Below are 19600 nucleotides of genomic sequence, written 5' to 3' on the forward strand. Positions count from 1 at the left end.
AGAGACAACTTCTGCAAAACATTTTAAAACCTTACCATCAGTTTGGAGAGATTACTATGACAAAGACTCATGTAACTTTTCCAGAAACAGCACAAGCCCGAAAGTTTTTTAAAAATTAATTAAAATATACTGATTTATAGATTACATGTATATATTTGCCCCCAGTCTTTGTCCCAAATATTTGTCATTATCATCTGGATACAAGAAAATATTTTCTAAAATGTTTCCATTCTAGGAACCTCCAACTTACCTTATTCCATCAGCACACGAGTTAGTTGGTTTACGGAACTCTATCCCATTCACACCCTAATTAACAAGGATTTACTGTTACATAGGCAGAATACTTTACAGAATTCTTTTTTATGGATATTGATAGACTCACAAGTGTTCTTGGCTTATGCCAACGCTGTTCTGTGTCTGTGCAGCTGTGAACTGGTGGTGCAGCAGGAATGTTTCATTGAGAGTGGTGCGCTGTCTGGTAAAGAAGGGCTACCAGATGATTGCACACAGCACTTCCTGCAACACAGGAGCAGTGGCTTAGGACCACTCTCACTGGCACGGAGTGCTTTAACACCATCTGTGAAGATAAGTGAAGGGACTGAAGTGAGAAACAAGAATGATGAGGCCCATAAATAACAATAAACATAGTAGTGTCTAGTCTTATTAACTTGGGGCTCATTTAACTATACAGGAATAGATTGTGTCTCAATAACACCATTACCAAACACTGCATAAACAGATCTTAACAGGTTATTTGGTAAAGTGGGCAATTCTAAATTGGGATTGGGACCCATCTTTAATATCTATCTACTGATAAGATTAAACGTTGACACTGTCTCAAACACATTTTGACCATGATGACAGTGTCTCACAGGAGATGTTTAACAAGGTCCCTAGTAGCTATCTATAACCTTCCCTATTCTCATGCTGTGCAGCTTTTCACTCTTCCTCGTGGACCTGTGACAGGCAGCCCTCTCGGTGATCTCCCCTGTCAATGTATCTTTGTTAGATACTGTGTAGAAGACATGAATAACAATTATTTTTAGCTAGCAAATATAGCTAGCAAGCATAACTTAACCAAGCTAACGAAAATACACACGTTCTCAGGTAGATTCTGTCAACGTTACATCATTTTACGAAGTAACTAGCTAACGTTATATCTGTCATTGACTTGGTATTTAGCTTCATAGTTGTCTATGTAGCTTCCTATATACATATTGAACCCCTTTTCATTCTTGCTAGCTGGAGTCTCTGAAGCTGATTTAACAATTCGATGTACATCATTAATATTAATTTGAGGCCTGAAGACACCTAGTAAAAAACTGTGACATAGTGGTACTAAACTGACCGGAAATTGCCACACCGATAGGAAGTGTTTAGAACGTTAGATCATGGAATGTGCATAAGGGCTATATTGCTTAGAATCAAGGGCAATGATGACATCATTGAGGACCTTTAAGGTTGCAGTGACACATCCATAACCTGAGCAGAACCCAGATTGCATACAAGAGAGAATACTATAGACATCAAGAAAGCCTGTCAGTTGATTATTAACACGTTTTTTCAACACTTGTGATTAACAGGGCAAAATAGAAACAGTTAGGATCAGCTTGATATCCCCCATTAAATAAAGGATGAACTGTGGCTGCCTTCCAAGCAATGGGAACCTCCCCAGAAAGGAGAGACAGGTTAAAAAGGTTGGAGATAGGCTTGGTGATGATAGGGGCAGCAACCTTAAAGAAGAAAGGGTCTAAACCATCTGACCCAGATGTTTTTGGGGGGTCAAGTTCAAGGAGCTCCAAGGAGCTCCTAGCACCTCGGACTCAGTGACTGCCTGCAGGGAGAAACTTTGTAGCGGGGCAGGTGGAAATAGAGGGAGAAGCGTCGGTGATAGTCACATTAGAAGGGGTGGGAGATGAGGAAATGTAACAGTCAGTGAAGAGCTATTTGAAAATGTAATGCTTAAAACCTGCAAATCAAATTGTTTTGGGGCAGACTTGGAGACAACCGAGCACTGAAGGTGATCCTTGGTAAAGATTGCCACTCCACCACCTTTGGAAGAACTGTTTTGCCGAAAAAGCTTAAAACCAGAAAGGTTAACATCAGTATTCAAAACATTCTTCCTTAACCATGTCTCAGTAATGACCCGCTAAGGCATGATCATTTATAATACTGTCATTATCTGCTATTGTCTTCTTGAAATAGTCTAAGATTAGATACTGCACTGTCATCAAACATTTTTAATTTTGATCTGTTGGTTACATCTTACTTTTTGTTGTTGACAGATCCCCATATTGACTGGTGAGGAGGAGGAGGAACATGCAGTGTGATGATGCCCTCCCTCTTCCCCTGGGGCAGGAACTATGTTTGCATCTAACCCTGATTGAGCTGAAGTAAGCTACACCAGACCGAGCCACACTGCGTAACATTACTGACAGACAGTTGTCACCTCCCTAACAGGACAATAAGAACACACACATACCCATACACTGCCCCCACTTGGACACTGAAGCAGAGGCAACACTGGTGATAGAGGGAAAGAGAGAGTAAGAGAGAGCAAGCAGACAGAGAGCTGGTCTGGTCTGGGTTATGGCGTGCAGCATTGACAAGCCTGTTAACTATAGAGAGTCATATAAATGCTTTATAACATGTGTCTGTGAGTCTGCATAGAACACATAAACATAGACTGCCAGCCACTTCCCGCCTCCTGCAGCATTGGACAGCACCCGTCTGGATATACATGTCACAGGTAAGAAGGAAAGAGGAGGGTGTAGGTGTTGAGTAAATCACTTTGTTGGGGTTCTTATTTTGTAGCTTTGTATTATTTGTGCTACGTGCACGGAAAAATTAAGTTTGAACTCACGTGAGCAGTAGCCAAAAACATGTTCATCTGTTGTTCTATTGTGTGGGTGTCTCCTCCCTTACAGAATCAATCATTAAACACAAAGAGCATTCTGTTCCCAGTGTCCCAGTGAGGAATGGAACTGTTGCGCTTTGATAGAGTATAGAAATAGTATAATGGTGACGGTTTTGTTTCAAGATTGGTGGTAGATGAATGAAAACTGGAGAGTGGAGTAGAAAGTGAAACATCATAGTATTGACGTCAACTTTAATCCCTCTGAATGAGGCAAAGGAGAACTGTAGTAGTCTAAATGATAGGCCTATATGTATAAAGCAGAATAGCAACGGCATGTGGTTTAGTTCTGAGTTGTTCATTCTATTTTGGATCAGCCATGTCTGGAGCCTGCAGGCCTCCTGTCTGTCACTGTCCAGAGTTTGTGTGTGTGTGTGTGTGTGTGTGTGTGTGTGTGTGTGTGTGTGTGTGTGTGTGTGTGTGTGTGTGTGTGTGTGTGTGTGTGTGTGTGTGTGTGTGTGTGTGTGTGTGTGTGTGTGTGTGTGTGTGTGCGTGTGTGTGACCCACTGGCAGCAGTAGAATCATATCAGGACTCTGATCCCATATGCAGAAGCTTCCACACCTTATCTCCACTCTTTGAAAGAAAGGTCCCAAAAGGGTTCTTCAGCTTTCCCCAAAGGGCACCCGTTTGGGGTTCCATGTAGAAAGGAAAGGATTCTACATGGAACCCAGAAAGGTTTTACCTGGAACTAAAAAAAGGGTTCTTCAGCTTTCCCCAAAGGGCACCCGTTTGGTTCCATGTAGAAAGGAAAGGATGGAACCCAGAAAGGTTTTACCTGGAACTAAAAAAAGGGTTCTTCAGCTTTCCCCAAAGGGCACCCATTTGGGGTTCCATGTAGAAAGGAAAGGATTCTACATGGAACCCAGAAAGGTTTTACCTGGAACTAAAAAAAGGGTTCTTCAGCTTTCCCCAAAGGGCACCCGTTTGGGGTTCCATGTAGAAAGGAAAGGATTCTACATGGAACCCAGAAAGGTTTTACCTGGAACTAAAAAAAGGGTTCTTCAGCTTTCCCCAAAGGGCACCCGTTTGGGGTTCCATGTAGAAAGGAAAGGATTCTACATGGAACCCAGAAAGGTTTTACCTGGAACTAAAAAAGGGTTCTTCAGCTTTCCCCAAAGGGCACCCGTTTGGGGTTCCATGTACAAAGGAAAGGATTCTACATGGAACCCAGAAAGGTTTTACCTGGAACTAAAAAAATGGTTCTTCAGCTTTCCCCAAAGGGTACCCGTTTGGGGTTCCATGTAGAAAGGAAAGAATTCTACATGGAACCCAGAAAGGTTTTACCTGGAATCCAAAAAGCTTCTACTTGGAACCAAAAGATTCTACCTTGAACCAAAAAGAGTTATTCAAAGGTTTCTACTATGGGGATAGCCGAAGTACTTTAGATTCTAGATAGCACCTTTTTTTGGTGTACCGACAACACCCCCTCTCTCCTCCACTTCTTCAGATAATAACGTTTTATTACTTTATGCTTTATGACACAATCAACTTTGCTGTGACATTTAATATTACTGGCATTTGTTGTAAACAACGATAGTGGGTGTGGCAATGTGTGCTATATTGTTTACTAGATCCATGGCCCTCTCCTATCTGCATTATTCAAATCACAATAAAAGTTGTTTTCCAAAGTAAGTTACATAAGATGTAGGAGAGGACGGGAAAACAGAGTGTGTGAAAGTCAATGCTTAACTACCTTTGGGCTCCCAATACTTAAACGTCTAAACTACAGTATCTGCACCTCAGAGGCCCTTCCAAGAATCTCAATTTAATCAAACTTGCCGTGCAGCATTCATACAAAAGCATATTAAAATAATTCTGTCCTGTGGTTAAATCCAATTAGGAGGTACCATATACATATATATTTGCCATTTTAGCAGACTCTTTTATCCAAAGCAACTGAGAGTCATGCATGTATACATTTGGGTGGTCCCAGGAATCAAACTCACTATCCTAGCATTACAAGCACCATGCTCTACCAGCTGAGCTACATGCAAATGATTTGATGAAGCTTGTGACTAAATGACACATCTGTCTGTGAATGAACCACAGTTACCACTTTTGTAGAGTTCTATATTCCAACGGCATGTTACATATTCACAGTGATAAAATTCCAAACAGTATGATTAGCCTATAATAAAATGAGTTTTATTAAATCCATTATTTATTATGGACCAGCTGAATGCTTCTCATTAAGTCGTTTCAGTGTTTCTAAACAAGGGGTTATAAAAAGGTCTCTCATTCTCATTCAGAAGTTAGTGGTTTGTAACATTCAACTCAGCTGAGTGTTGGTTTCTGTGAATGTTTAATCATGTGTGTTCTCCACAGGGGCAGGGGGACAGTCACAGTCAAAGAGAGACTAGCTAGCTGAGCCCAGGGGACTACAATAAACAGGTGGAGCTGGACAAATAAGCTATTGGTCGCAGGCTCAGCCAACAAGACCAGGGACAGAAGCGTCAGTAGAAGGCCCTGTCAGAGAGAGCACTAGAGAGCATGTGGAAGCCACAGCCATTGTTTAAAACAACGCCAGAGACAACAACTGAAGCCTAGCCCCAGAGACTAAAGTCACTGCACAGAGCTCCGGAGACAACACTGAAGCCTAGCCCCAGAGACTAAAGTCACTGCACAGAGCTCCGGAGACAACACTGAAGCCTAGCCCCAGAGACTAAAGTCACTGCACAGAGCTCCGGAGACAACACTGAAGCCTAGTCCCAGAGACTAAAGTCACTGCACAGAGCTCCGGAGACAACACTGAAGCCTAGCCCCAGAGACTAAAGTCACTGCACAGAGCTCCGGAGACAACACTGAAGCCTAGCCCCAGAGACTAAAGTCACTGCACAGAGCTCCGGAGACAACAACTGAAGCCTAGCCCCAGAGACTGAAGTCACTGCACAGAGCTCCGGAGACAACACTGAAGCCTAGCCCCAGAGACTGAAGTCACTGTACAGAGCTCCGGAGACAACACTGAAGCCTAGCCTCAGAGACTGAAGTCACTGCACAGAGCTCCGGAGACAACACTGAAGCCTAGCCCCAGAGACTGAAGTCACAGCACAGAGCTTCGGAGACAACACTGAAGCCAGTGAATCCACAACCCCTGAGCCCCAAAGAGACCACCACTGCGGGATGACTTCAACACTGTGACTGACTCTAGACCCACTGGAGTTCCAACTGTACAGCTGGGAACCAGAGCTAAAAACCAGAACAATAGGATACTAAACTCACGTCTCAAAGGGATTATTGTGTGGTTGTGTGTGTTGCTCTGTGTGTGTGGTTCTGTGTGTGTTGTCTTGCGTGTAGCAGTGCAGTGTGTGAGCTAGTTTTGTTTTAAGTTCTGTGTGTGTAGTTCTCCATCAGCATATGTTGCAGAAATGGCCAGCATGGTGGTCCAGCTCTTGGGCTTCTTCCTGGGTCTGTTGGGGCTTGTAGTTAGTGTAGTTGCTACGGTGCTCCCCCATTGGCGGCGGACGTTATATGTGGGCTCTAACATCATCACAACCACTGCATACATGAAGGGGCTCTGGATGGAGTGTGTGTGGCACAGCACGGGCATCTACCAGTGTGAAGTACATCGCTCAATGCTGGCTCTGCCATCCGACCTACAAGTAGGAATGATTGGTTGATTGATTTGTTAATTGATTCGTTCATTGAATGGATTAATTTGAGCAACAGCCATTATGATACTAAATTCCTTTCTCCTCCCTCCTCCCTCGACCCTCGACCCTGCTCCCTCCCTCTAGGCAGCGCGGGCGTTGATGGTGCTATCCTGTCTGACCTCCACCCTGGCAGTCCTGGTGTCCTCTACAGGGATGAAGTGCACCCGCTGTGCCCGACGCTCCCCCACCAAGCACGTCCTGGCCATCAGTGGAGGGGTCTGCTTCCTGTCTGCAGGCATGCTCTGCCTTATCACTGTCTGCTGGACAACCAATGATGTCATCCTCGACTTCTACAACCCCATCCTACCTGAAGGTACTATTAATTCTATCAGTCCTGCTTTATTTACTTGTATTGTATTAGAACTCAGCTTTTGCTTATAATTGTCTGTTCAGATAAATAACAAGAAATGTTACTATGTGTTGCAGGTATGAAGTATGAGATTGGCATGGCGGTGTATTTGGGCTATGTCTCGGCCTGTCTAAGTCTGATGGGAGGGGCGGTGCTCTGTTGGAACTGTGAGGGGCGGCCCGGGAATGCCCTCCCCCTCCAGCTACCTCGTCGTCACCACCCTCCTCCTCCCCCTGTCTTCAGCACTTTAAACACCCCAGCACCCCCCTATTATCCCCCTGCCGCACTGAATGGCAACCGCGCTCCCTCACGCACCTCAGTGTCCAGCAGTGGCTACAGACTCAACGACTACGTCTGAGGGATGGAGTACACACTCAATTATTGATTCCTAGTGTGGAAGTGGACACACTTAATTATTATGTTTGAATGTGGAATATAATACAGACTGATTGACTACGTCTAAGGGAGGTTCACACTCAATGACTTTCCAGACAACCTCCAGAGAGTGACTGAGGATGAGTGTGTTTTACAGTGTTGATGTTGTTCAGGTTGTGTCCTTCTTCTCTGAGGTAAAGTCCACAAGGTAATCCTGTCCTCTTTATCCTGTTGACTTTGTATGTTTACTATAAGAATCCAGAAACACACTTTTGAACATCAACAGCCTTCTTCCCTAATACAAAAGGAGCTTCCTTCGAAAAGGCCTTTAGGACAAAGACAGCATATACCATAATGAGGACAAAGACAGCATATACCATAATGAGGACAAAGACAGCATATACCATAATGAGGACAAATACAGCATATACCATAATGAGGACAAAGACAGCATACACCATAATGAGGATAAAGACAGCATACACCATATTGAGGACAAAGACAGCATATACAATAATGAGGACAAAGACAACATATACCATAATGAGGACAAAGACAGCATACACCGTAATGAGGATAAAGACAGCATACACCATAATGAGGACAAAGACAACATATACCATAATGATTAGCCATATAGGGTTCTTCCATGTGTATTATTATGTGTTCCAGTTTCATAGCTCATAACTTCATGGCTGTTAGATGAACACAAATAGATTTTTAACTGCTCCAATTGTTGTGAAGCACTTCCTGTCTCCTCTATTATTGAATATATGTAAACTGCTTTATACTTCTCCTGTTATCTTAAAATACAAAGTCACCATGGTGCAACAGACTACAATTGAGCTTGAGGGTGGTAGGATAGGTTACTACTAACTACACTGAACAAAAATGTAAATGAAACAATTTAAAAGATTTTACAGTTCATAAGGAAATCAGTCATTTTAAATAAATTCATTAGGCCCTTGGGCTCCCGAGTGACGTCTAAGGCACTGCATCTCAGTACTAGAGGCGTCACTACAGACCCTGGTTCAATTTCAGGCTGTATCACAACCAGCCGTGATTGGGAGTCCCATAGGGGGGCATAAAATTGGCCCAGCGTCGTTAGGATTTGGCCGGGGTAGGCTGTCATTGTAAATAAGAATTTGTTCTTAACTGACTTGCATAGTTAAATAAAAAATAAAAATCTATGGATTTCACATGACTGGTAATACAGATGTGCATCTGTTGGTCACAGATACCTTAAAAACAAAGTAGGACCGGGCCGTAGATCAAAAAAACAGCCAGTATCTGGTGTGACCAACATTTGCCTCATGCAGCGCGACACATCTCCTACACTTAGAGTTGATCAGGCTGTTGATTGTGGCCAGTGGAATGTTATCCCACTCCTCTTCAATTGCTGTGTGAAGTTGCTGGATATTTGTGGGAAGTGGAACACGCTGTCGTACATGTTGATCCAGAACATCACAAATATGCTCAATGGAAGAACTGGTACATTTTCAGCTTCGATAAAATGCAATTGTTTTCGTTGTCCGTAGCTTATGCCTGCCCATACCATAACCCCACCGCCAAAATGGGGCACTCACAACATTGACATCAGCAAACCGCTCATCCACACAACGCCATACATGCTGTCTGCCATCTGCCCGGTACAGTTGAAACCGGGATTCATCCTTGAAGAGCACACTTCTCCAGCGTGCCAGTGGCCATCGAAGGTGAGTATTTGCCCACCGAAGTCGGTTACGATGCCGAACTGCAGTCAGTCAAGACCCTGGTGAGGACACACTTTGACTTGATGACAGCTTTGCACACTCTTGGCATTCTCTCAACCAGCTTCATCTGGAATCCTTTTCCCAAAGTCTTGAAGGAGTTCTCACATATGCAAGCACTTGTTGGCTGCTTTTCCTCCACTCTGAGGTCTGACTCATCCCAAACCATCTCAATTTGTTTGAGATTGGGGGATTGTGGAGGCCAGGTCATCTGATGCAGCACTCCATCACTCTCCTTCTTGGTAAAATAGCCCTTACACAGCCTGGAGGTTTGTTGGGTCATTGTCCTGTTGAAAAACAAATGATGGTCCCACTAAGCTCAAACCAGATGGAATGGCATATCGCTGCAGAATGCTGTGGTAGCCATTCTGGAATTCTAAATAAATCACAGTGAGTGTCACCTGCAAAGCCCCCCCACACTATAACACCTCATCCTCCATGCTTTACGGTGGGAACCACACATGCGGAGTTCATCCGTTCACCCACACCGCGTCTCACAAAGACACAGCGGTAGGAACCAAAAATCTCCAATTTGGACTCCAGACCAAATTACACATTTCCACCGGCCTAATGTCCATTGCTCGTGTTTCTTGGCCCAAGCAAGTCTCTTCTTATTATTGGTGTCCTTTAGTTGTTGTGGTTTCTTTGCAGCAATTCGACCATGAAGGCCTGATTCACACAGTCTCCTCTGAACAGCTGATGTTGAGATGTGTCTGTTACTTGAGCTCTGTGAAGCATTTATTTGGGGTACAATTTCTGAGGCTGGTAACTCTAATGAACTTATCCTCTGCAGCAAAGGAAACTCTGGGTCTTCTATTCCGTATTGACTGACCTTAATGTCTTAAAGTAATGATGGACTCTCAGTTCTCTTTGCTTATTTGAGCTGTTCTTGCAATAATATGGACTTGGTCTTTTGCCAAATAGGCTATTTTCTAACCTGTCACAACACAACTGATTGGCTCAAATGCATTAAGAAGGAAAGAAATACCACAAATTAACTTTTAACAAGGCACACCTGTTAATTGAAATGCATTCCAGGTGACTACCTCATGAAGCTGGTTGAGAGAATGCCAAGAGTGTGCAAAGCTGTCATCAAGGCAAAGGGTGGCTATTTGAAGAATCTCACATATTTAAATATATTTTGATGTAACACTTTTTTGGTTACCACATGATTCCATATGTGTTATTTCATAGTTTCGATGTCTTCGCTAGTAAAGAAAAAACCTTGAATGAGTAGGTGTTGTTCTAAAACTTTTGACCGGTAGTGTACAGTAGCCTACTGGGCCAAAGCACAAAAACGTATCGGAAATGTGATCTGTGCAAGGAATATGATGACCACATGGTGGCGCCAGCAGCCTATCTAGAAAGTGAGTGGCGTTGACTGTTCAAGAAAGAAAGACTTCGGCTTCTCATTGTCTGGCTCATACCAAGTAGTCAAAGCTGTGAGCTTAGAAAGTGGTTTTATTTATACATTGACTATAAATGAAAAGGTTCCTAGAATTTCCAACAAGTGTGTCCAATCCCCATCTCAATAAGTCCAAGTCAAAGTCCCTTTAAATGTAAGTTTTTTAAATTTTGACTCTGGTTTTCAGTAAAGGCTGGCTTTTATAATGTTCACACTGCGTTTCGTTCTATCATTGTGATTTATTCTACCTGCGCTATTAGCCGCGCCAGGCGCGTGGACATGTTTATGAGTTGTTAATGTATTCTGAAGCTATGGTTTCTCTCTCTAGCAGTCTGTCAACATAAAGCACGGCCAATGAGTCGGAGCTATCGGCAAAACAGAGAAGTCAGCTAGCCTATTTATTAAATTGGTCAACATGTTCAGTCTTAATATAGAAATGAAAATACCTTTCCAATCATCGATGCAAAAAGAGGTCCATTGCTCTTTGAAATTAGACAATGCCTTTATGAAATGTGGACTTTAATAGTATTATTGTACTTGCATTAAGTAAGTTGCTTGAACAGACAGAAAACTGAAAGATTGGATGGAAACGCCCTCAAACGCCCGCGCCTGTTTCCAAATTCCAGCACCATGGATAGCAACAGCAATCGCGACATTCTCCTCCAAATCCTTTACTGAGGAATGGCTAGCTGCCTGTCCCGTATACTCACTGTAGCAATAACGAACCGCACACAGAGCTACTCACTGCACACAAAATTAGCCCAATGTTGGTGTAGGTGTATTTCCTAATTTATGCATTTTTAACATGTTACAATCTGACTGATTATCGTTCCCGTTGGGCCCATGGCTATAATGTCAGACGTTATCCTGCATAGGATGGCCCATGTTTCACCAGATAAATAAATAATATAATTGTTATACGCCAACACTGGATGTAGCAAGACAGAGGCCGTCTATTGGACATTCTAACCGCCCACTGTCTCAATATTCTCACGCGTAAAAAGTATAGTGCTTCCATTTCGCCTCGATTGGCACCTATGTGAACGTCAATCACCGCTAAATGAAACCTGGTGAGTTAACTGGGCCCATTCCAACCGGGTGTTTTATAGGACATCTTTCCCCTGGGTGTGCGTCATGCCATTCCCAATTATATGCTATTTCTATCCTTTCCTGAGAGACCTTCACTGGCTGCCTATCCTCGTCTACACAACCTGTCAACCTTATTGATAAAAAAGAACCCCCCCACCCCCTTTCCCTTTCAAGTCTTTCACAAACTCGGACACCCCCCCCCCCAACCTCACCCCTCTTTCTCTCAGCCCCCAAACTGTGTATAAACCACACCGGGGAATTACGCACGGGTGGTGTGGATTACGTTGAGTTGTAACATTTTTCCTTCTCTGGAAAGCCAGTTGGATGCGCTTTTAGAACCACCGGCGACGTACATTGAAGAGACATCTCTAAAGGTAGGAGAAAACCCCTCTGTGCCCTGGATGGGGCACTACCTCGTTCTCCAAACAGTTGTCTTTACATCTTTTGTTTCAGATGGTTTGTTAATTAACTGTAGCCAAACTATGTCGAGTCAGATTTCATTAAGTTACAGTAGAAAAGCCATGAGCTGAAGTGCAGGTGTATGTGAAAGAGTGGCGGATCTTTGAAAGGAAGTCGATGTTACTGCTTTAGCAGCTCCCGAAAACCCTGCCTTCAGCAGAAATTATACCTGAAAGTGCTTCTTTGATTTTGTTGATGTGACAGAGAGAGACCCATCGGTTAGAATGTATGGGATCTCTGCACTATATTATTCTGTCTGGGCGCGCGCTCCGGGATGCGTTATCCGTATTTTACGCACATATCAAACCTTATTGTTTAACCCATAATCATTATTGGGTGTATTATGTACATGGTCAACTTGTTGTAAATCAAACAGTTCACAAAATATTCAACAAGGGAGTATAAAAAGAGAGAGAGCCCACATGTCAAATGTTATTGGAAGCCTATACAATTTAAAATGATTGTTAATCAGCCAATGAAGCAATAACACATTTAAAGCTGTTTGTTTTTAGAAGATACACGATTGATTGTGGGTCTGATGACTAGGCTTCTTCACAGGGAGTGGCTAGGTGGCTTCTGTTCTTCTCCTCTCCATCCCTGGCACAGGTCTCAATGAAAAGCCGTTACTCGCACAGAGACTAATCACGGCAGTGGAAGAGGATGGCGGTCCACGCCGAGGGGATCGTGGCTATAGTGATCTTCTACTTGCTGATTCTGGGCGTGGGGATATGGGCCGCGTGGAAGAACAAGAACTCAGGGGTTTCGGAGGGCCAGGACCGCAGTGAAACCATCATGGTGGGCGGGAGGGACATTGGGTTGTTTGTCGGTGGATTCACTATGACCGGTGAGTTGTGACCTGGTTCAACTGCCTGGAGAGGCTGGGTTGAGGCATTGGGCTAATTCAGTTTTGAATTGAAAATAACCCATTGTTGTCTATAAGGTTGTTTTGAAATCATGTATAAAATACTCTTCTTGCTAAATTGACTGAAATAAAAACTGAATTTACCCCAGCCCTGTTGTTGGAGAGGAATATAGTACCTTGTTTGCTCAAATATTTCCGCTGTCAACTTTAGATGGGGGAATTTAAATCAGTCATGTTCCTCACATGGCGGAATGACAACTGACGTATAAAGACAGATGCCGCTGACTATATTTCCAGGGCTCAGTCAGATCAGCACCGGACTGGTTTTACCCACGCTCCCACCAATTGTTACAATAGGCACTGGCAAAAATCAAATACCTACACGTCAACGACGGCAGCTGTTTCTATCGAATTGGAGAACACAATATATTGACAGGCTATTTTAAATCCCCTAGCATCATTGGCAGAATTAAAGCCCTGTTTTTGATGAGAGCAACATTAATTGACGGAAGAGTTCATTAAAGACCCAGAGCGTTTTCTAATGTCTTTGATGCTATTTTAATAACAGACCCTGGAGTTACGGGCTTTTTTTAGGAGCGAAAAGTAATCAATTATTTATTTTCCGCGAGTTAGAGAAATGCTCATGAAAATAATTGTAATTGATCTACGTGAACTTTTTGACATTAACTCAGCATTTTATATTAATTCGATCTATTATCAAGGCATAACATCTAGATTATTAACGCTATGTGATGTATTGACTAAATATAAAACGTTACCAATATACCAAATGTTATCAATAAATTTGATTGTAAGACATTGATTGTACAATTTATTCGTACGTCGTGGCTCTAAAATGAAGTCTATGGAAAACATAACATTATAAAGACAATTCAACCATTGCATATGTTTAGTTTGTGTGTGTAAGGCTAAATAATGTGTGTTACATATTTGTATATTGAACTGTGATGAACCTCTCCTTCAGCTACATGGGTGGGCGGCGGCTACATCAACGGGACCGCGGAGTATGTCTACCTGCCTGACTTCGGCCTGGCCTGGGCACAGGCTCCCTTCGGATACGCCCTCAGTCTGGTAGTAGGTAAGAACATGATAAATTCATGTTCAACACTTTCTGTCTTCTATTTTAGTGACCGAAGTTCCTTAATGATGTGTCTCTCTCGTGCTCCAGGTGGCCTGTTCTTCGCCAAGCCCATGCGCTCCCGGGGATACGTCACCATGCTGGACCCGTTCCAGCAGATATACGGGAAGCGTATGGGGGGGCTGCTCTTCATTCCGGCGCTTATGGGGGAGATTTTCTGGTCCGCTGCCATCTTGTCAGCGCTGGGTAGGCCACAGTCTGAGAGTCAGGGTTGTGCCAATTCAATTTCAACATCATCAATTAAAATGAAAAATCTTAATTGAAAATGGCAGCTGACTGTGTATGTGTGTATGTCCATGTGTTTTGTCTAGGGGCTACTCTGAGTGTGATCGTGGACATTGACATCAACATGTCAGTGGTGATCTCAGCCCTAATAGCTATCTTCTACACCCTGGTGGGAGGGCTGTATTCTGTAGCCTACACTGACGTGGTCCAACTCTTCTGTATCTTCCTGGGACTGGTGAGTCCAACAGCACTGGAATTTGCCTGGAAAAATGTACCTGGTTTGCCAAGCTCCACAAACTGGAAGAAAGGCAATTCACATTTATTTAATCTCTGTCTTTCTCTTTCTGTCTGTCTCTCTCAGTGGGTCAGTGTGCCATTTGCTCTGTCCAACCCAGCCGTGTCAAGCATCAGTGTGACAGCTAAGGAGGCTGTGTACCAGACACCCTGGCTGGGTAAGATAGACTCAGCAGACACCTGGATGTGGATCGACAACTTCTGTCTTCTGGTATGTCATCAGTCATTATAATTATCAGCAAATTGTATTGACTATAATGTAATTATGGTTAGGTTTGGAGTATGTATTCACTATAAAGCTGTGTGTTGGTTTGCTTTGTATTGTGTGTATTGACTGTGGTGTTTCTGTCCCTAGATGTTGGGGGGGATTCCGTGGCAGGTGTATTTTCAACGGGTTCTCTCTGCCTCTTCAGCTACCTACGCCCAGGTACTGTCCTTTATCGCTGCCGCAGGCTGCCTGGTCATGGCTGTCCCCTCCGTTCTCATAGGAGCTATAGGAGCCTCCACAGGTACACACACACACAGTCACACACACACACACACACACACACACACACACACACACACACACACACACACACACACACACACACACACACACACACACACACACACACACACACACACACACACACACAGTCATGCACACACAAACACTTCCTCATTGAGTTAATGAATGCACACATTATTTACGAAAGGCAAGTATGATACAAAAACACATCATTCTCTATTAGTTTTTCCACAATGTAACTCAGCTCAGATGTATAAACCAACAGGCAGGATACAGTGGGATATAAACAACACCAGACTGCTCCTGTCATACAGCACGGAGAAGAATTCATTAGGAGATGTGACTTCTGTGAATATTACATCAGAAGGAAGACTGATTAATTAGGTTGATCTGAAGATTCTTCATCAAAGTCATCGTTAATTGACAGCTGTTTGTTGAGGTCCAGAGGAGAGAGGGAAAGGAAAAGGGGGAGGGGGAGAGAGAGAGAGAGAGAGAGAGAAAGAGAGAGCGTGACAGAGATAGAGAGCGAGTGAGAGGCGGACTGAGGGTATGACTGAGAGTAGGTGTCACGGACGAGTGAGGAGACGTGGAAGGGGAGAAAGGAAGAATGGAGGGGGAGATAAGGTACTCAGTTATGTTCTGATGGACTGATGATTTATTTCTCTGCGAAGAGACACACAGTCCCTGTCATCGCTGATTAAATGTTTACAATAGTGTCTTAAAATGGCTTCTAAACTAGAGATATTACCTAACAGCCAGATTCAAACACATATGCTGTACGGATTTGAGTACCCCTGGACATATACCTTTTAGAAAGCCTGCCCATATACATTTTGGTCTAAAAGTATGTAAACTACTAGCTGTGACTGTTGTCTTCCCTAGACTGGAACCAGACTACATATGGGGCAATTCCTCCCAAAGAGAAAGACCAATCAGATATGATCCTGCCCATCGTGCTGCAGCACCTGTGCCCACCCTGGATCTCCTTCTTTGGTCTGGGAGCAGTGTCTGCCGCTGTGATGTCATCAGCTGACTCCTCCATTCTATCGGCCAGTTCCATGTTCGCCAGAAACATCTACCAGCTGGCCTTCAGACAGTCTGTGAGTTCACACACCACACACAGATGCAAAAAATCAACACTAAAGTGCTGTCTCTGTTTCTGAATATAATGCTTTTTCAGTAAATAATTCAGTCATAAAGATTCCAGGAAGTTTTTGTCCAGTGCTTGGGCCTTCTGTGAATAAGTCACAGCCAGATATTCAAACCTAATTATTCAATATGCAGGTTTGTGTCACAAACTAATATCTAACAGAAATTACACTGTTTTATGAAAAATGTTCATGTAGGAAATTTGTACATTAAACAGAAGAGTGATTAACGAAAATAGAAATGTTCATAAAATAGAAAAACTGAAACAGGCTTTTCCCTCCTTCCCCTCTCCTTCTCCTTCCTCCCCAATAGGCGACAGACCGTGAGATTGTGTGGGTGATGCGTATCACCATCTTTGTGTTCGGCGCTCTTGCCACCGCCATGGCGTTGCTAACGGGGACCGTGTATGGCCTGTGGTACCTGAGCTCCGACCTGGTGTATGTTATCATCTTCCCCCAGCTGCTCAGCGTGCTCTTCATCAAGGGAACCAACACTTACGGTTCGGTGGCCGGCTATGTCTTCGGTCTGCTGCTGCGTATCGGGGGAGGGGAACCCTACCTCAAACTACCCCCCTTTATCTACTACCCCGGCTGGGTGCAACAGGAGAAGATCCACCACCTGACTGGAGACGTGGAGTACTTCATCCAGCAGCGCTTCCCCTTTAAAACGGTCTCCATGCTGGCCTCCTTCCTGGGTAACGTGGCCTTCTCCTACCTGCTCAAGTACCTGTTTGAGTCTGGGACTCTGTCTCATAAGTATGACTTCATGGATGCTGTGGTGTCCAAACATAGTAAGGAGATCATGGACAAGACCACGCTGGTTAGTAGTGACAACATCATCCTGTCGGAGATGGCACCAGTCAAAACGCACCTCAGCAACTCACTGGCGGGGACATTTACGAACACAGAGGCTCTCAGTGACGATGAGGAGTCCAGCCCTGAGTCCTTAAACAACCACCATGAGTAGAAACCAGGAAGTAGAGACCAGGACCAGGACCAAGACCCAGAGCCAGACCTGGACACAAAACCAAGTAGAGCCAAGGTCAGGGATGGCCAGCCCTCCTGGAGAGATACCATCCTGCAGATCTTTGCTCCTGCTCTAACATACCTGATGCTATTAATCAGCTGCTCAACAGGATATTGAACAGCTTAACCAGGTGTGCTATAGTAGGGCTGGAGAAAAAGCCTGCATACACAATAGCTCTCCAACATAAGGGTTAGCCAGCCCTGATATGGAGCCTTTAACTGAGACTCAGAGAAGGTCTGTCTAGCATCCAACCCCCTTGTGTTCTCATCATATCAACCACTGACTGACTCTCTAAATCAAACACCACCGCCATTTTAGTTTTCTGTTTTCATTGCCTGGTCATTGCTGTCCCCTCCGTCCTCATAGGAGCTATAGGAGGCTCCACAAGTACACACACACACGCACACACGCACACATGCACACACACACACACACACACACACACACACACACACACACACACACACACACACACACACACACACACACACACACACACACACACACACACACACACACACACACACTTCCTCATTGAGTTAATTAAACATTACAAGACGTTTTGTTCAAATATCCATGAATGCCCACATTGTTTACAAAAGGAAAGTATGATAAAAAAAACACATCATTCTCTATTAGTTTGTTCCCACAACGTAACTCAGCTCAGATGTATAAACCAACAGGCAGGATACAGTGGGATATAAACAACACCAGACTGCTCCTGTCATACAGCACGGAGAAGAATTCATTAGGAGATGTGACTTCTGTGAATATTACATCAGAAGGAAGACTGATTCATTAGGTTGATCTGAAGATTCTTCATCAAAGTCATCGTTAATCGACAGCTGTTTGTTGAGGTCCAGAGGAGAGAGGGAAAGGGTCTATCTAGCCATCCAACCCTCTCGTGTTCGCATCATATCAACCACTGTCTGACTCTCTGTAAAAGCGAACACCACCGCCATTTTAGTTTCCTGTTTTCAGTGCTGCTACAGTAAATTGATTTAATGTAAAGGTAAGGTAAGTATAACTGATCTTGGTTAACCCAGAATTGAAATCTTACGTAATTTCAGCTGCGTGGTTATGATCTGGGTCTATATGTGTTAGAAATGGAAAGTTTTCGGTTTGCAAAGCCAAAGCACACATGCGAAGCAGTAGAAGCGAAGCAGTTTTAAGCACCGCCTTTTCCCAATCCTGATACATTCAAATAACCAGTGACGAAAACCCAAACACTGGAACTACTGCTGCTTGTTGTCCAATGCATCCAATCCCTTCACAAAAGATGATATGGTTTACGAGCAGATATCTGTCCACAAGAGTTTACAGATAACTGTCTGTCTGTTTGTCTGTCTGTCTGTCTGTCTGTCTGTCTGTCTGTCTGTCTCACTAGGGAGGTCTGAGAGGGACGCCAGCCCAGAGGGTGATGAGAATAGTGCAATATTTAAGTGTGTGTGTGTGTTTGTGCGTTTGTGTGTGTTCGTAAAAATGTACTTATAATTAATTTACTAATAGAGCAATAATGATTTTAGAGTCCATGCTGTACATAGATCTAGATATGAATAGCAGTCATTCAAAACCGTTGATTGTTTTTTAATTATTGAGAACAAATAGATTTCAGGCTCTTTTTAAATTGTGCACTCTTAATCCAATTTACACACAATCACCAGGTACAGGTTAAAATATTCAGTACTAACATTATTTTCATAGTAACTGGATTTGAACAGGGTTGAAAAGCCAAACCCAAATTATGTTCCATGTTGTGCATGTGCCAAAATCCTCCTCTCTGCAGGTGTAGAAGTTCAATACTGTGCTGTTGTGTTGGAGGGAACGCTTGCTTTATTTCACAGTCCTATATCAGATTATAAGGGCCAGGTTTTACTCAGTATGTGTTAGTAATATAGGTGAACAAGCCTTAAATGCTTTATTAATGGGTGTACTGGTTGAAATTGGACCTAGCTGAGGCTTTAGGTAGTCCATCTGCTTCCCAAAATGACATCCTATTACCTATGTAGTGCAGTACTATTGGCCAGAGCCACATAAGGCTGGGTAGTGTAGTGTATATAGGGAATAAGGTGCCATTTGAGAGTGGCCCCATGATGGTTTATTCCCCTCTAAACTGTCATTGACTGCAGAGCGCCAGCAGAGCGGCAGGGGGGCTTGTGGAGGCTGAGTTGGGATTTCCCCTCCAGGGATCGTATCAATAACCCGTTGGCACGATCAATTAAATTCTGCTCTGTCCACTCTGTCCATCTGCCCTGAGGACATTTGATTAGTGTTTTTTAGCTGGTTATGAGCTGAGACAGGAAAATAACAGCATTGGTGGTTGTAGTGATTGGAAGCAGAGCTGGTCCTATGCTGAGTGAATT

At 43.7% G+C, this 19600-nt stretch overlaps 2 protein-coding genes across 3 annotated transcripts; both read left to right on the forward strand.

Moving 5' to 3' along the window:
- Positions 1 to 2517: 2517 nt before the first annotated feature.
- On the forward strand, positions 2518 to 8456 carry LOC135519203 (claudin-14-like). The gene is made up of 4 exons (XM_064944296.1): positions 2518 to 2749; positions 5241 to 6514; positions 6650 to 6878; positions 6992 to 8456. The coding sequence occupies exons 2-4, from the start codon at positions 6281 to 6283 to the stop codon at positions 7270 to 7272; spliced, it is 744 nt and encodes a 247-aa protein (XP_064800368.1). The 5' UTR covers positions 2518 to 2749; positions 5241 to 6280; the 3' UTR covers positions 7273 to 8456.
- On the forward strand, positions 3285 to 17870 carry LOC135519202 (high-affinity choline transporter 1-like). Of its 2 annotated transcripts, XM_064944295.1 has the most exons (9): positions 3285 to 3296; positions 12669 to 12855; positions 13859 to 13972; positions 14063 to 14218; positions 14344 to 14492; positions 14619 to 14762; positions 14907 to 15060; positions 15945 to 16162; positions 16524 to 17870. In XM_064944295.1, the coding sequence occupies exons 2-9, from the start codon at positions 12672 to 12674 to the stop codon at positions 17175 to 17177; spliced, it is 1773 nt and encodes a 590-aa protein (XP_064800367.1). In that variant the 5' UTR covers positions 3285 to 3296; positions 12669 to 12671; the 3' UTR covers positions 17178 to 17870. The 2 variants fall into 2 exon arrangements, with proteins under 2 accessions (XP_064800367.1, XP_064800366.1); XM_064944294.1 differs by lacking the exon at positions 3285 to 3296 and having other exon boundaries at positions 12672 to 12855.
- The last annotated feature ends 1730 nt before the right edge of the window (positions 17871 to 19600 follow it).

The sequence above is a fragment of the Oncorhynchus masou genome, chromosome 29 (genome assembly GCF_036934945.1).
Source record: "Oncorhynchus masou masou isolate Uvic2021 chromosome 29, UVic_Omas_1.1, whole genome shotgun sequence".
In the NCBI taxonomy this organism is placed as follows: Eukaryota; Metazoa; Chordata; class Actinopteri; order Salmoniformes; family Salmonidae; genus Oncorhynchus; species Oncorhynchus masou.

Coding starts and splice junctions, on each gene's coding strand:
- LOC135519203 (XM_064944296.1), top strand. CDS start 6,281: ATGGCCAGCATGGTGGTCCAGCTCTTGGGCTTCTTCCTGGGTCTGTTG. Junction 6,515..6,649: donor CTCTGCCATCCGACCTACAA/GTAGGAATGATT, acceptor CCCTCCCTCTAG/GCAGCGCGGGCGTTGATGGT. Junction 6,879..6,991: donor CAACCCCATCCTACCTGAAG/GTACTATTAATT, acceptor TATGTGTTGCAG/GTATGAAGTATGAGATTGGC.
- LOC135519202 (XM_064944295.1), top strand. CDS start 12,672: ATGGCGGTCCACGCCGAGGGGATCGTGGCTATAGTGATCTTCTACTTG. Junction 14,493..14,618: donor TCTGTATCTTCCTGGGACTG/GTGAGTCCAACA, acceptor TGTCTCTCTCAG/TGGGTCAGTGTGCCATTTGC. Junction 14,763..14,906: donor TCGACAACTTCTGTCTTCTG/GTATGTCATCAG, acceptor TTCTGTCCCTAG/ATGTTGGGGGGGATTCCGTG.